The 18,191-nt window shown below is 36.9% G+C and overlaps 1 protein-coding gene across 1 annotated transcript in view; it reads left to right on the plus strand.

Moving 5' to 3' along the window:
* Nucleotides 1-17,086, plus strand: part of LOC126335040 (cilia- and flagella-associated protein 57-like) — a 33,258-nt gene extending 16,172 nt beyond the window's left edge. The window contains exons 3-7 of the mRNA XM_049997948.1: nucleotides 1,127-1,226; nucleotides 9,712-9,893; nucleotides 16,459-16,609; nucleotides 16,691-16,881; nucleotides 16,948-17,086. Of these exons, the coding sequence (XP_049853905.1) occupies nucleotides 1,127-1,226; nucleotides 9,712-9,893; nucleotides 16,459-16,609; nucleotides 16,691-16,881; nucleotides 16,948-17,086 (763 nt within the window). The remainder of the gene's footprint in view (nucleotides 1-1,126; nucleotides 1,227-9,711; nucleotides 9,894-16,458; nucleotides 16,610-16,690; nucleotides 16,882-16,947) is intronic.
* Nucleotides 17,087-18,191: the final 1,105 nt, after the last annotated feature.

Raw genomic sequence — 18,191 nt, forward strand, 5'->3', positions numbered from 1 at the left:
TTGTGTTTGCAGGAGTGTGTGTGTGTGCGTATGTGTGTCTATTGTTGACAAAGGCCATTGGCCAGAAGCTTTAAGTGTGAAAATCTTTTTGTTGCGCCTATCTGTGACTCAGCATCTTTGCTATATGGTGAGTGGGAACTTTCCTTCTCATAATATTGTTACATTCCATGCTCAGTTTTCCAGTATTTGATTGTTGTTATTGTTATATTTTTCTAGTTGGTTATACACTACTTGCTCAAATATTTTAGAAATAATTAGTAGTACTGATACTGAGCGAAAATTTCCTGTGTCCTCTTGTCTGCCCTTTTTGTGGATAGGTCAAACTTCCTCTACTTCAGCCTGTCCAGAAGACAGCCCTTATCAAACAATTGATTTATTATGTGACGGGATTGGGGTACAATATTATGACATCCTTTCTGTATTATTTTTGTTGGAACTACATCCCAGCCCACAGATTTGAGATTTTTAGGGATTTTATAATGTTGGCCACTTCATAGCTGTATATATGAGTTAGTTTGAATTCTACTGATCTGTGCCACATTATATTGGGACTTATGTTTGGAGAAGGGAGATTGTCAATTTTGCTAAAATTTATGAAATATCTGTTGAATTCTTCACAAATATGTCTGGAGTTTGTAATCACTTCTCCATCTATTTTTAATTTATGGTCAAAGCTTTTTTTTCAGCACCTTTTTCAGTCCTGACAATCTGCCATACAGTTTTTGATTTATTTGTTGCATCTGATATGTATTTACTGTTTGCCATTTGTTTTGGCTGTTTAACTACTCTACCAAATATTCTTTTGTATTCGTTTACATAGTTGACAAACTCTACAAATCTTCCCTTAAATTCTGACTCTCTCTCTCTCTCTCTCTCTCTCTCTCTCTCTCTCTCTCTCACACACACACACACACACACACACACACACACACACACACACACACACACACACTCTCTCTCTCTCTGTCTTTGTCATCATTCTTCAAGCACTCTTTCCTTTTCTCCTTCTCATCTTTCTAACACAACTTCAACCATATGAATAGTTTTCCATTTTATTTGATGCAATTTTTATGAAGTTTGCTTTTGAAAATGGTTTCTAAGGTTTTGTTTGTGTTTGTGTTTCTAGAGAGCTGCAAGAATTACTTGAAACAAAGGCAAAGTGCATCAATGATCTAATAGAAACATATGAGAAACAAGTACAAGAAAAGGCAGTGGAATTTGAAAATGTAAGTTCAAAATTGTAGAGAAATCTTCTGAAAGCATTTTATGATATTCTTATTGAACTATTCGATTGTTAATCTAAGAATATATGTAGAATTTACTTCATATGTGAGGTATTTCTTTTAAAATAGATGAATCTGATATGATTTTAGATAAATAAACTAGAAATTTGAGATACCTCTAGTTATTGTGAATGGGATTAAATTCAGTTTTCCAAACATGATGATTTAAAAAATTTTTGTAAAAGAAATAAAGATGGGCAGCAAATGGACACAGCCATTAGTTTGTAAATAGAGTTTATGGTGTATGGATCCAGGCGTAAGCCTCGCACAGCAAAAACAACAAACATAATTCAAATGTTGAAGTAAGCAAATTCACGTACACAGTCCAAATGAAAAATATTTTTTCAGTACAAATCAGAATCTGCCTAAAGAGTAGCACACACGAGCAGTTACAAATAAGCATAATGATCACAAACACTAAAGGGGATACATGAAAGGAAGTGAGAAATATTGAAAAGAAAGAAACATGTTTTCCAATGTATATTGTGCCTAACATCTTGTGGCTGACAGTTCTCAAATTTTTCCTGCATTTCTCTAAGTCAGACTCACACATTCTCTCAGATACAATATGCTTCTCTCCATAAATATTTTCTATTTTGCTTCTCTCTTTTATCTTGGTCTTTCTGCTTGCTTTCTCTAAAACTTCTGTGTATTTTTCTGTATTATTAAAATTTTAACCATTTAATTGTTCATTGTTGAGGCTTATTTGATAAGGAACCACCAGCACCTTACTATGGTTCTGAAGAATCCTGCTTGGGCCTGGGGACCTCTTCAAGTGGAGACATCTCTTGGGATGTGACACATCCAATAATTTGACCATTGTTGAAGCCTGATTGTTGTCCATGGATGTGCCTGTCAGCTCGCAGAAAGGGAGAATCTGGTGGCCAGCCAATAAAAACAGCATGCTGCTATCCTTCAGCTGTTGTCTCAACAGCAGCAGCATCAGTCACTGATTATTACTGTGGCCCCATTGTCATTCACCTTCACCTGCTTTGATGAGCTTCAGAGAGCTGGGATGTATACCTTGAACATTTGGAATTGCATTGTCCTGTTTATCTGCTCATAATGTTTCTGATACATATTGAAGTACTTTACTTTGCAGTCATTTGTACAAAGCAGTTTAAAAATTGTGACATCTCTTAAACCCTAGTGATTTATCCTTCAGTTAACTATGTGGTCATATATGCACCTAGTTGCAGCTATGCTACAAATTAATCAGTTTCATAACCAACGTGGATAGTATTACTCAGCATAAGCTGATTACTTTCAGGGTCTTGCATGGCAGTGCAATTTCCTTTGTCAGAATTGTAATGTTTCCTGTATGAAATCATTGATTTATGATGTGGGTGTGTACCTAGCCCCTAATAGGAAGGATACAGCTAAAGTACTAGCCACACATCTAATGCTGGTCTCTGTGAAGTTGCAAGATTGCTAATTCATTCAATGTAGCTCCAAAAGCTGAAACTAACCTCACTAACATTCAAGTATTAGAAGGAGTTAGTCATTCTCATGGACAAAATCCAGCTGATAATTCTGATCATCATCTACTTTTTATGTTCGTAAGTCTCACCCAATTCATGGGCACCTGTATCACTGCCATTCAAGAAAGATGTAAGTATGTCAATCTTAATGATCCCATAAGCATTTAATAAAGACTTTTTTTAATACTATGCCAGCAGGTCAGAGATGTCTTCCACTCTTGACATTGAAGCATTTATGTACAAGCTGACAAAGTGCCAGTCATGCCTCATTTGCTGCAGAGACCATTCAAGAAGTTCTTGCCTGCACCAGTGAAGATACACACCAGCAGATTGGCTTACTTTCACAGTAGATAGCCCAGTGATGAGTCAAGTGTTACTGTCAAAAGATTACATCTCTCCTCAGAGAATTGTCATACACAGCTAAGTATGAAATCATTGAGAGTGAACTAACGGTCTTAATAATGAAGTCATGCAAATTTGGTGTCCAAAACTAAGCCATTTATGACATCAGTTCTCTTCTAAATACATACAAAGCGGTTTTTGAACCATCAGTTGGTTATGTACATAATGTTAATGCTGATATGAAACCTTCAGCAGTACCAAACTTTTATAGAGCTTAGCTGCTACTACTTGCTGTCATTAAGGCTGAACCCATATGGCTTCAGGAACAAGGCATCTCTTCACTGATCTCCATGGTCTGAATGATGTGAAATGGTGTGAAAATTGGCAGTTGACCCTAAATAACGAAAAGTGTGAGGTCATCCACATGAGTGCTAAAAGGAATTCACTAAACTTCAGTTACATAATAAATCAGGCAAATCTAAAGACCATAAATTCAACTAAATACCTAGGAATTACAATTACAAACAATGTAAATTGGAAGGAACAGGTAGAAAATTTTATTCGGAAGGCTAACCAGAGACTGCATTTCATTGGCAGGACACTTAGAAAATGTAACAGATCTATTAGGGAGACTGCCTACACTATGCTTGTCCACCCTCTTTTACAATACTGCTTTGTGGTGTGGGATCCTTATGAGATAGGACTGACAGAGTACATCCAGGGCAGCACATTTTGTATTATCACAAAATATGGAAGAGAGTGTCACTGAAATGATACAGGATTTGGGCTGGACATCATTAAAAGAATGGCATTTTTCATTGTGGCGGAATCATCTCACGAAATTCCAATCGCCAACTTTCTCCTCCAAATACAAAATTATTTTGTTGACACTGATCTACATACGGAAAAACAATCACCACCATAAAATAATGGAAATCAGAGCTTGTATGGAAAGATATTGTTATTAAAAAACATAATTGGTTTCTTACATTGATCACTGCCATATGCCTCCCCCTGACATCTGTTAGCAAAAGTATCTGGACATCAATATTTTTCAAATATTGATGTAAAAGACACTTAGCTACAACTTCTATTAGATAGTGAATCAAAACCGTTGATGGTCTTAAATATGTCATGCAGCTTGTACCAGTGTAATCATTAACCATTTGGGATTACTAGTGGACCCAGCATATTCTATAAACTCTTAGAGCTATTGATTCAGGAAGTTCTACCCCACATTAACACTTTAAAAGACATAACCATAACAGGTGTACAGTGAGTGGAGCACTACAGGAACCTTGTTTCCCATTTCATACAGCTCTTGGAAAATAGCATGCATTGTTAATCAGACAAGTGCATGTCTTTTGACTCCAGCTTTAAATATGAGGGGCATATCCTCAGTAGCAGCTGTATTACTCCAGCTCATGACCATGTAGGTATGGTAACAAATATGGCAATGCCCACTAACCTCAAACAATAACAAGCTTTTCAAGCCAAGATCAACTACTGTACAAAGTGTATACCCAAACTCCACAAACTGTGCATCCACTTAATCAGCTGTGCAAAAAGAGCACAAAATTTTTGTTGTTGGCTTCCTATCAGCAGGTTTTCAACAGCTTAAGTATTGTCTCAAAACAGAGCAATGCCTTTCTCTGTATATATCAGGCTTGAAATAGATGCTTTAATGGAGGGGTAATTTTATCCCATAAATAGTTAGATAGCTATGAATAATCAATCACATACACCTACAAAACATTAACAACAGCACAGTTAAACTTCTAGCAAGTTGAGAAGGAGGCTTTAGCAATAATTTACAGTGTAATGAAGTTTTATGTGTTATTGTACAGCAGCAAATTCCACCTGTTAGCTGTCCACAAACCTTTAATATTAATTTTTGGGTGTTGGTCTAAGCTACTGAAAATGACAGATTGTCTACAGTGATGGGTATTGTTTTTAAGTAGATACAACTACAAAATTTCACTTTCATCCCATTGGGCATCTTGCCAATATAGTTGCCCTGTCTTACCTTCCCAGTGCCCTGTCATAGAGTTTCATCACCAGGAAATGGTTTGTTTTTCCTTTGATCAGCACCTCCAACAAACCCTGGACAAATTCCCACTGACTTCTTGTACTGAATGTACAAATAAACCATTCCACCAGCTTCTTTGACACTGAATGGAAGAGGGTTTGGTAAGATATTTAATTCCATTGCATGTGTAAACCCTTTTGAAATCAGTAGCTTTCAGCTGATGTGTCAATCACTAACATTTGGGGTGGATGCTCTGCTGAGAAGATCTATTCCAGGGATTCCACTGTGAGTGCTGGTGTCTGTTGGAGATGGACAACATAAGAGAACTGGAAGCAGTGGTCCACAATGACTGGCTGAATTGATCCCAAGAAAGGGCCCAGAAAATGGCATGAGCTCTGTCCCATGGTTGTGTCAGACTGTCAGGAGAGGAAGCAGCTGGGGTGGGCCTGCCTGGTGCGCTCAGAAAATGATGCTCCATTGAACCACCCATGCAAGACTGTCATTCATACAAGTCCAGTAGATATACTTACATTCTAGTTGTTGAACTACTAGGGGATAGTTTTTCTATAGTTAGTCAGCCATCTGGAGCAATTGCCCCTGTGGAACAGATGAAGCAGTTGAAGCATCGCATCTAAGATGGAACCACCACTCAGAACTATTTGTCATCTTCTGTAAGGAGCACCACACCTTTCTGAACCTGAACTTGGTGCCGCTGATGAAAAATAAAAAAGTACTGGAGCAAAGGCCAGGTGATTCTGCACCAGAGGCCTTGGTAGGTGAATCCAATATGGACATATTGCAGGATTCATTGTGGATGTGTGTCACTCATAGATTCTGTTGCAACATCCCAGGAATTTACAGGGAACCTGTCAAGCAATTGCTCCAGACAACTAACTAACTCTAGACAAACTGTCCCCTAACAATCAAATCCAGGATCAGTATCTTCCCGAAGGCAGAGGAAAGTATTTGCATTAGAGTATTGAGAAGAAGTATGATAGGGAATGGAATATTGGAAATTTTTGAAATAGAGAGCCCATCAATGAAGGCAATGTCCCGTATATTCTGTCAATTTTGCTTTAGGCTGAAAAAGTGATAAGCAACATACGGTCAGTGGTAAGATGAAATTTGCAACCATACAAAAAAAATTGAAATTTATGAACACCAAATATGATAGACAACAGATCCTTTTTGATCTGAAAATAATGGTCTTAGGCTAGAGTAAGTGTTTTTGGCATAAATGCAATTGGCTATATGGCATCCTTATTTAAGTTATAAGAGAGAACAGCCCTAATGCCATCTGGAACTGCAACTGTTGCCAACATCAGTGGCAAGTGAGGCTGATAAGTCACAAGACAAGGTGCTGATTGGAAAGCAATTGCTATTTTTGAAAAGCCAGATGGCATTATTGTGACAATTGCTTGGTTAGCAATTTTTCTAAAAATGCTTGAAGTTCCTTTCTTAATACAGACACAGCCATTCTGAATAGCCTTTATATATTCTCTGGTGGACCAGAGATCTTCACTGATGATACAGCCTAAATAACTGACTGCTATTTAAAAGAAAGTACATTACATTTAAGACCTTGGTATGCAAAAATAAGGTGTATGTTATGCAAATGTTCTTCTGTTGTGTGCACAGTGGCCACAACATCATTAAAATAATTCATACATTACAGAATCCCTGCAGTACCCTGTTCAAGATACCAAAATATTCATCTGGATGAGGCAATGTATAAAAATCAGTGTCTTCTTGTACAGTAATGGTTTGCATGAAATGTCTACAAAACCAAAAAGACCCCCCAGCTTCATAATCAACACTAAAAGTGAAACCCATGGGCTGTAGGAAATGGGAGACAAAACATATTGTTGTTCTAATATGTCTAGGTAAATTTTAATCTCATCCTTTGTGGCCAGTGAAATCGGATGAGTTTTGCAAAATTGCGGACTTACTCTTGGCCTTAAGACAATGCGGGCCAGAAAGTCAACCACCTTCCCAGAAATTCTTTCAGATAGTAGCGAAAATTGTGTATAAGATGTATAAATCATTTCACAGGGTACTGATGAGCCAGTGTAGTGCACTTCATGATGTAATGAAAATTCAAAGATGGGATACATGTTGAGACCAAAAAAGTTCTTAATTGACAGATTGCCACAATCAAAAATGACTGTTTGAGGGACCTCATTATATGTGACTGGCAGCTGCCAAGACATAAAAGTGGTGCCTCATGGTGACTATACATCCATAACTTTTATTGCACTTGGTTGATGAAGGGTGTTTCCACACGTAGACTGATTAATGACAGGAGCCATTGTGGCAATATCTAAAAGAAAAGTCACTGGAATTTCTTGCACTTTTGAATGTAATAAAATTTGTCATGAACCCAGCACATAATCACTGCCTGAAATGTTGAAATGTTATAAATTTGAATCATCTGGGGCCAATATTTACTAGGCTACAGCATACATCTGCTATATGAACTCTGTATAAACACCTATAACAATCATTATACGTCAATATTCCCATCTGTGTTGCAAGGACAAAAACTCTGGGCAACTTGGAAAGAAATTACATCACTGCAAACAACATTTGGTACTAGCCTGAACTGATGGAGTATGAGAACGCTTGACCACCACTAAATGGAACTGTTCCAGAAACCCACTGCACTGTATATTATTGCTCTGGGATACATGTGGAATTTCAAAGTCTGTTGATAAAGTTTGTATGTGGCTTGTTATAATTCAAAAGCACAAGAAATTTGCATTGCTTCGGCAAAGAAAGGGTCACATTTTTGTAAGGTTGACATGCAGACGCACTTATCTGGGGCTGAGAGAATCACTATATCATGTATTAAATTCTGCATTTTATTGACCCTCCACATATAAGTAAATTGACATTTTCTACTCTGACCCTGCAAATCCACAATCACAGACACTTAACTTACAGTGTCTGACTTGTAGTATGGTAAGAATTCTATACCTGCCACTTCCATATGCATTTTGTTGGAAAAGTGCTCTTATAGTGAAGAAGATATGTCAGGTGAAGGTAATACTCATGCATCAGATATTATAACTGTGCATTCATGGAAAGCAAAAGTCCTGCCAGTGATGTGAACATTTTATATCATGCCCTTGAAAGTCCAGCATGAGATATTCTAGAAATATTTCCCCAGTGTTCTTGGAATTTGTTAAATGGCTGGAATGTTAGGATAGCTGGCAGTGCCTCTGACTGTTGCAGTGTAGAACTGCTAAGTGCTTCACCAATTTGTGATCCTGGTTTTCCTGTTCTTGGAATTTGTTAAATGGCTGGAATGTTAGGATAGCTCGCAGTGCCTCTGACTGTTGCAGTGGAGAACTGCTAAGTGCTTCACCAATTTGTGATCCTGGTTTTCCTGTTACTGCCAAAAATTCAGAAGCATCCATATACATAGTAATGCTTAATTAAACAAAACTAGAACCTCATTGATGCCAATATTTTAACACTTGATTTAGGGCCTACAAACATTTCATGATCATAGATTAAAAGCAAACAATAATACAGCTTAATTTAAATTAATGTAAGTCCAAGCTTGACCATTTTATTGTGCATGGGTATTGCAATTCTAATGTTATAAACCATACCCCATAAGTCTTTCAGTGACAGAATTCAAACACTTGTCCAATAGACGCACTATACAAAAATGTTATACCAGGCCTGTCACTTGTCACACGTTAATTAGAAATAATGGCAGTCACTACTCAAACACTAGTCCAATCCAGTCTGGGTAAACTACAGTAGCAGTCAAAAATCACTTGGGAGAGGCAGAGTTGTATAACAACAGCTAGCAAAGAAAATCTGAGAGTGAGTTGCCAGTTGGTTTTATATTGGCTTGCCACAGTTATGACCAGCCTGTGATATCTGTGACATCCTGATGAAAAGGCCTAGCTGGAAGTGGGCAATGCTTAACATATTGTTATGTTGGTGTCTTTATTTGCATATTCTGTGGGGTTAAAAAAGTTTGAATATCTCAGTACTCACTCCACAATAGAAAGAAAGCACTGTTGAGGACAGTGCTTCTCCACATCTAGGATGGAATGTTCAGTATTTCTGCTCTGTACAACAGATACATCCTTTAAGTTGTGATTAGTATCATTGAACACATCTTGTTTTATATCAGTATGAAACATAATTGTGATGGCAATCCAGTGGACAATGCAACTTACCTTTGAACTCAAATAGAAATTGTAGGAATGCTATTTCTTAATAAACACTTTTTACTTATAACTGAGTCAGTTACAATAGAGTAAAGGATTTTACTGCAACATGTGTTGATCATTAGTTGCTAATAACATACAGCATTGTCCTATTTCTCAATAAATTTAATTGCTGATTTGTGTCATCATAGTTCTTGTGTAAACAACATTTTGTTCATTTTCTATTATTTCCTTAGGATACAGCAATGTTCACAATTAGGGATACATTTCATAATGATTGCAGAAAGAAAACAGTTAAAGATCTTATGATTCTGACTTTGTAAAATTATGCACAGTAAATCAGAAATCCATTAGTATTACTAAATTTATTTTATTTCCTAATACAGCTTCTGAAGCAAGTAGAAAAACAAACACAGAAACATGAAGAAATAAAACAGCAGATTGAAGATGATGCTGACCATGAGACAGTAGATCTAAGGACAGCGTATGAACAGTTATTAAGAGAGGAAAGAAATATAAGTGATAGTTTTAGAAAAGAAGCTACAGTTTGGAAAAACAGACTTAAAAGGTATTCATTTTAATTAATCACATCTACACAGATCATATTGCATAGACTTTTGAGTTTATTTATCAGTGTTAGGTGTTCTTTGCACAATCCATTTTTGATGAGGCGTATATCTTATTTCAAGTGTAGAATTAAGTAATTTTGCTGCACATTTTGAAGTAATTCAAAAATTTTATGGCTGAATAATGTTACTAGAAATTTTGCTCAATGTTTTGAAAAAAACATCAAAATTTTTATTCATGGACACTGCCAATAATGTGAGGCATCCAGTGGCAAGAATGACACTCACTTCCCACTACATTTACATCTTCATGGTTTTTGTTATTGACACTAAAAATCAGTAACAGCCGAGCAATGACTCACATCAATCATAATACAAGGTACAAAAATTTCTTGTAGACTTTCCCTCATTATCTACAGTTCACAATGAAGCTATGAACTCTATTACAAAGCCATCTAATAGTCTCTTGTCTAGCATAAAGAAATAACTTGAGAACCCCAATGAGATGGAAAGAAAATTAAAAACATACTGTATTAGCAACTCTTTCTGCAAATTATCTGAATAGCTTACTTCAAAAATTCATAAGTTTTGTTTGCTACATGGCAAGTTGCTGTGTTGCTCAGCACTGTCAATTTTGTTTTCCACTCTGATGTTCATATGAGACAATTTTTCATAGCTCTCATAAGCTCCATTCTCAAATGTCAATGTGATAGGCATCAATGCTGCATAGTGATGCCACATATGAAAACCTGAGTTAACTTGATGCCTAACTGTAGCAGCTGTGTTGTATTTATTACATTAATGTTAGTAGGCACTGTAATCAAAGTGTTCAACATGCCTCTTCAATACTAATATAAAATTAACTATTTTTATGAGAAATGTAATTAATTTTTCATTTCTAATATACTTCACAGTACTGTTCATTTTTGAGGTTAAAAATATTCAGATTCAGTATTATAATCACACTTATTGTCTTCCATAATTATTCAAAAGGTTAAAATTATTAGAGAAATGCTTTTGTCTATGAAATATTAATTAGTAGTGCCTCTTTGGTTAAAAATCAAGTATATCACCTGAAAATACATATCTTCATATAAAAATATCCATATCTCTTCGATTGTCAATAGCTTAGTCATTCAGTCACAGAGTAGTAAGTTGGGAGTTGGTATGTCATGATGTGAGATGATGTGAAGTGCCTGTCATGAAAATGAGATGTTGAGAAATGAAAACCAATTTCGGATGTCCTACTAAGATCTGAGATGAAGAAAATAAAAGGAAGGATAAAATTTCACCATGGAGCAGTGTCCTTATTTGTCAAGAAATGATCACATCATATTCCTGGATGACAGTGACCATTGATGATTTTCATTAGTGACAAAAAGGGGTTAATGATAGCATGAAATGACTAGTTCTTCATGTGAAAGTCTTTCTGAGGAAGAGTTTGTACAGATTTTAGAGGACTCTGTAATTGCAAATGAGAATAAGCATGTTTTTGATGATTACAGTGATTCATTTGTAAATGAATGGGTGGATGGAGTACAAGGACTGTCAAAAGTTGAGGATGGGAGAGAGTGGATGGGAGTTACAAGAATGAAGGATATGTTGCAGAGAGGGTTCCTACCTGTTCATTTTAGCAGAACATGTTGGCAGGAAGAATCCAGATGGCATACACCACAAAGGATTTGTTAAGTGGCATGCTCAGTAACTGGATGGTCCACCTCTCTTTTGGCCATAGTTTGATGGCAGCCATTTCTCCAAAAGTCTACTTGTTAGTGGTTACACCCACATGCATTGCCACCCAGTGGCTGCAGCTTTGTTGATAGACCACATGTCTGCTTTCCCAGGTGCCCCTTGCCTTTGATGACACTACGAGATGCCTGTGACAGGAATGGGGCAGGTAGTAGTGGCATGATAGTAGGGGAGAGATGAAGGACATCTAGCTCTATTACAGGAATATGAGACATGGGGCAAGGGGTTGGTTGCAGAAGTGGATTAGGGAATTGCAAAGATACTGCATATGCTGGATGGATAGCATTATGCCAGTGTGGGAGGTTGGAAGTGTAGGAAAGATGGTGGGGAGCATATTTCTGAATACAGGGCATGACAGGTAGTCAAAACCCTGGCAGAGAGCATAATTTGCTTGCCTCAATGCAGGATGGTAATAAGTCACAAAGCTATTATCCTTTATGGCCAGCCAGGGGGTATGTGGGGCAGAAAAAGTACGGAAGCTGGGAGAGCTGTTTTTGGACCACTACCTTCCCCATTCCCACTCCAGCCTCACACATGCATTATAACACCCCCCCCCCCCCCCTCCTTTGGACCTACAGAGTTCTTTCCTCTTATTTCCTCTTCCCTGCTTCTGTCTGCTTTCTTTTTACCCCTCAATGCAACACCCTGATGGTGAAATTTGAAGTCTGCTATTCAGTCAAAGCCCCATCACTACACCCTGCCACAGGCAGCACTACAATGTCTCTCCCAACCCCTACCCTACTAATTTTCCTCTTGCTCACCCACACTTCTTCTTGAACCCACTATTCACCCAGCTAAGATCGCTGCTCACTGCCATTAGACCTTAGTGCCTAGAGACAACAGTGACCATGTGTGTGAGTTATGAATCTGCTTTTAAATGTACTTTAAATGTGCCTGCCTCCTATTCACAGCCTCCCCTATGTAGTCATCAGCAATCCATACATTTTGTTCTTGTTATTGCATTTTGGGTTTTTCCATTATTTAATATACCAATACAGACACTTCTCCTGTAATTTGCAGAATGTGCAATTGTAACTCACAACCATCAGTTTACTATGAAGTATTATATGCGTGACACTAATAAACTTGCAAAGATTATTCTAAAAAATATCCCATTATTCACATAGATATACACTAAAATTCAGAGGAATGATTTTTTGAACAAGGTTACTGCTGTTAAAATTATATGAAGGACAAATGTAGATTAAAACTGACACTACACACATCAAAAAAAGTTTTGTGTCACCGTGGTTTCAAGAAATCCTGAAGACAGACATTGACTGTGAATACTGCATCAGACACACAGTCCCTTTGACTATTCAGAGATGTCACTAAACCTGTCCAAACATGTAAACAACCATGCATGAGTAGTGCCTATTAGGGGATCCGACAGCTGATCAGTTCCAGTCATTCCACCAAGAAGGAGGTACAAGGCTCATGTTGTCTGTAGTTCAGCCATACCTAGATGGTCAGTACCATGGTTCAATCATGTCTGCATTGTTACTTTGTGCCAGGAAGGGCTCTCAACAAGGGAAGTGTCCAGGCATCTTGGAGCGAACCAAATCAATATTTTTCAGACATGGAGGAGATACAGAGAGACAGGAACTATCAATAACATGCCTCACTCAGGCTGCCCAAGGGCTACTACTGCAGTGGATGACCACTAGCTATGGATTATGGCTTGAAAGAACCCTGACAGTAATGCCACCATGTTGAATAATGCTTTTCATGCAGCCACAGGACATCAAGTTATGACTCAAACTGTGCGCAATAGGCTGCATGATGCACAACATCACTCCCAACACCCATGGTGAGGTCCATCTTTGCAACCACAACACCATACCGTGCGGTAAAGATGTGTCCAACAACATGCTGAATGGACCGCTCAGGACTGGCATCATGTTCTCTTCACCGATGAGTGTCGCATATGCCTTCAACCAGATAATCATTGGAGACGTGTCTGGAGGCAACCCAATCAGGCTGAATACCTTAGACACACTTTCTAGTGAGTGCAGCAACATGGAGGTTCCCTGATGTATTGGGGTGTCATTACATAGGGCTGACTTACACCACTGGCAGTCATAGAAGGCGCCCTAATGGCTATGTGAATGCCATGCTCCAACCGATAGTGCAACCATATCAGCAGCATACTGCTGAGGTAATCATCTTCAGAATGTGCCATTATAAGTCACAACCATCAGTTTACTATGAATTATTACATGCATGATGCTAATAAACTTGTAAAGATTATTCTAAAAAATATCCCATTATTCACATAGATATTCACTAAAAATCAGAGGAATGATCTGTGACCCCATCATGCTCATCTTGTAAATGTCTTCCTCCAGGATAATGACATTGCCGGACTAGAGTGGCCCCATGTTCCCCAGACATGAACCCTATCGAACATGACTGGGATAGACTGAGAGGGGCTGTTTATGGACAATGTGACCAACTAACCTCTCTGGGGTCCACTACTCAGGAACACTCATCTTCAATAATTTGCCAGCAAACATAAAAAAATTAGTTACAAGTAGAGATCAGTTTAAAAGGAGCCTGAAAGACTTACTAGTGGCCAACTCCTTCTACTTCATTGACAAATTTTTAATAGAAACAAATGATGTGTTGTATATATTTATACTATTAGTATTGTTATTTCAGCTTTAAAAAAATAAAAATTAAAAATTAAAAAAAAGGTGACATGTTCCACATCCACGAGGATCTCCTCAACATGGATCTATGGAACGAAAAACTAATCTAATCTAATATAAATCTAAGGGATCTATGCCAAATCACTGTTGATGAGTGGAACAATCTGGACAAACAGTGCCTTGATGAACTTGTGCATAGTATGCCAAGACGGATACTGGCATGCATCAATGCAAGAGGACATGCTACTGGGTATTAAAGGTACAAGTTTGTACAGCAATGTGGACCACCACCTCTGAAGGTCTCTCAGTATGGAGGCACAACACACAATGTGTGGTTTTCATGAGCAATAAAAAGGGCAGAAATGATGTTTACATTAATCTCTATTCCAATTTTCTGTACAGGTTTGGGACCTCTCAGAATCGAGGTGATGCAAAAAAAAAAATTTAATGTGTGTACAATATGAAATACATTTTTTGCAACATTCAGCATTCAAAAGTAGAGAATATATCACATCACACAGATATATTTTGATACAAAAAACATGAAAGCATGTTTAAATTGCATGTAAAAAGTTATGGTATAGAAATCTTCAATGAACTAGGTCAACTGCAGCCCCACTACACTTAAAACTAAATGAAATAAATAAATCTTTGCAAACCAAACTTGAATATTGTTCTGCTACAAATACAAATATATCAGTTCACTATGGTACTAAGAGTTACTTCATATGGAAGGCTCACAAAAGACTTTAATGAAAACTTTCAATAAGTCAGTGAAAGAGGAACATACGAAGTGATAATATTATTCATTTCTTTATGGCTGTTTCAAAACATAAGCTAAATAAATGATCAAGTTTCAACAAAAGCATGACAACAAACTACCAAAAAGTAACTTAATAAAGTTCTATGCTTTTGTGCCGCAAGGACTTGATTCGTTCCGTGTAACTTCCTTCAGCCTGTTATTTAATGCAGCTCCAATGATAAGAAGGCAGATATATTTACAATGTGAATGATTCTTCTCACTTGTCCAGTTGTACTTCGATAAACTACTATGTAATATATTCAAGTGTGTGTAGGTAGGTACATATAAATTAATTTGATTTCGTAATTTAGTTTGCTAATATTTTACTACTTCCATTTTCTTTCTTTTGAAACACTTCATCTGATCATGACTTGCTAAGATGTCAAAACCAATTATGATACTGTTTGTATGGTCTGTAACTGAAAATCCCATGTCATGTAAACTAATTGGTCCTCACAGAGTTTTTTTTCCTTTAATCAAATTTTTATGTTTTTCACAAATTGCAACACCTTCTGAACTTGTCATGTTAATTAAGGCCCTAGAAGCATGGTCTTTTCTAAATATACTTCTCACCAAAAAATGATTCTGGTAGCTAGAGCCCAACATGTTTGTTAAGAATGCCTTTTGCACTATTGTGGTTATATTTCCATAGAAACTTTCATCCCCTAACACATACTTCTTTATATCTAACTGAGAACTGAAACACCAGTTTTCATAGATTTAGATTTAAAAATTTTATAATATAATGAAATATTTTCTAAAAAAAATGTTCATTGCCTATTTCAGCTCCTTAGCAGTTGAATTTCCAAAACCAGTGAAACATTTTTTTTTAAATTTCCGGTAGAGAATCCGAATAAAAATTTTCATAGATTTAGCTTTGAAAATGCTTTAGTAGTTTTTACAAAAATTTATTATCAATAAAATTTCACCCACTATTTCCCCCTTATTGGTTGGATTTTCCCAAAAATGCTGAAACACACACAGACTGAGAAACCAAACACCAATTTTCATAAGGTTAGCTTCAAACTGACCTTAATAGTGACAGATTTTCAAAAAACCTTTCATCCCTATTTTACTCCCTCAGGGGTGGAATTTTGAAAAAATCCATTCTTAAACAATGCCTAAAATCTAGGGTTAACACTCTGTCAAATTTTCAAGTTTCTATCCTTAGGCATTTGGGCTGGGTGATGCTGATTCTGTCAATCAGGACATTGCCTTTCATTTATATAGATTTGTTTACAAGGCAGTCACTTTATATCCCTAAGACAGTACATCTAATCCATGTAAATATGTGTTTGACAGTCATTGTTTTCTGATACTATCTAATAACTTCATAATAACTGTGTACATTAATTCATGTTATAGTTTACAGAAAGCAGGAGAAGAATGTGCTGTAACATTTAATGAGACATTAATTGAGCATCATAAGTTCCAGCATAAAATTGCTTCATTGGAAAAGGATACTGAGGAATTAAAACAAGAACTCTGTCAACGAGACAACGCCCTCCAAGACAAGGCAATACATGCCTAGTAACATTACAATGTACGTGTTATAAAATTTCATTCCTTTTTTTTTTACTTTTACCATTTTTTGCAGGAGAAAGGAATATCTGATTTGAAAGAGAGTAATCAAGAACTCAGTAAGTTGAAATTTATACTGCATTATAAAACAGAAGAACTTCGAAATCAAATTCAACCCAAAGATATACAAATCCAGAATAAGGAAGAACAAATGATGGATGTAAGTATGAACAGCACTATCATTTTACTACAGCAGGTAGCAACTTAGTATGAACAAATGAAAAATAGCAGTCAGAATATTCAAAGTTTCCTCTTTGAAAATCTCAATAATAGTATTGCTTTCTTGGTACTTCCATACCCTCACAATGGGCAGCCTGAACAGAGAACAAATATGGATACAATATTAATGGCTCATAGCAGAAATTCTGCAGTAGAAAGAAATGGAAATGGAGTGGATGAGAATGGGAACTAGAGGAGGCTTTGTGGAATGGATGATGCAGTGAAGGAGTACTTACCACCTGAAAGGCCACGGGAAACAGTGCTAGGGGGAGAGGGGAGTGGTGCCAAAGGTGTTGATATGGCTGTCAAAATCATTAGTGTGCAACATATTCAGCAAATGGATGGTTGACTTTGTAGTTAGCCATAGCTTAATGGTTGCGATTCATGTGATTACCATCAGCTTAGCTTTTATACCAACACACATTCTTCCACAGTAATTGTGCATCAGCTAGTATAGGATGTACCTGCATTTGGATGTGACCTACTTTTGATCAGAAAAGTAGAGAGATATTCTAGTTAATGGGTTCACTGTGAGCTAGCAGGGGAATTAACAGGTTAGTTACTGTAAATGGGTCACATACAATCAGTAGAATAACCTATGATCAAAGTAATAGAAACATTAATGGCACAAAGATGGACTATGATACTGTGTAAGTTGGGTGCGTGGTATAATATAACTTTAGGGAATGAGGTAGAATTTTTGCTAGGATAGAACTCATCTCAAGATGTCTATAACTCATCTCAAGATTGCTACATGACTGCATAACTATCTTGATAACTAATAATGTTAATCTCAGGGTCTGGGATTTGTGAGTACTTGGCCTGAGCTGACACTACAGCTAGCTTTATTCTGCCAAGACTCAGTGCTATTTACTTGTCTTGCCAAGTGTTCCATAGATAGGCTTGTTGAAGGCTTTCAAGAATATTGTGACTAGTGCAATGAGGGAGGGAGCTCAGGCAATGGCATTAGGCCAAGGGACAAGTCAGGTTACATCTGTTTCTGCACTTTGATAAGTGATGTTTGGCTAAATAAACAATTATGTGAATGTTATAAACCCAAAATATCCTGGTACTTTTTATGTAGAGGGAATACATTGTAGAACTTCAGAAATTGAAGATAAGTTAATGAAATTGAAAGAGAAGTTAAATAAAACAGTGAAATATACTAGCATTACAAGACGTGATTCAAGAAAAGAAAGACCAGATTGAATTAAAATTAAGTTATGTTTCTGGGGTTATGAATAAGCCTATATTATTTCCATAAAACTGTAAGTGCTTTGCGCCAGCAGGTTATTTAC

The sequence above is a fragment of the Schistocerca gregaria genome, chromosome 1 (genome assembly GCF_023897955.1).
Source record: "Schistocerca gregaria isolate iqSchGreg1 chromosome 1, iqSchGreg1.2, whole genome shotgun sequence".
NCBI lineage: Eukaryota > Metazoa > Arthropoda > Insecta > Orthoptera > Acrididae > Schistocerca > Schistocerca gregaria.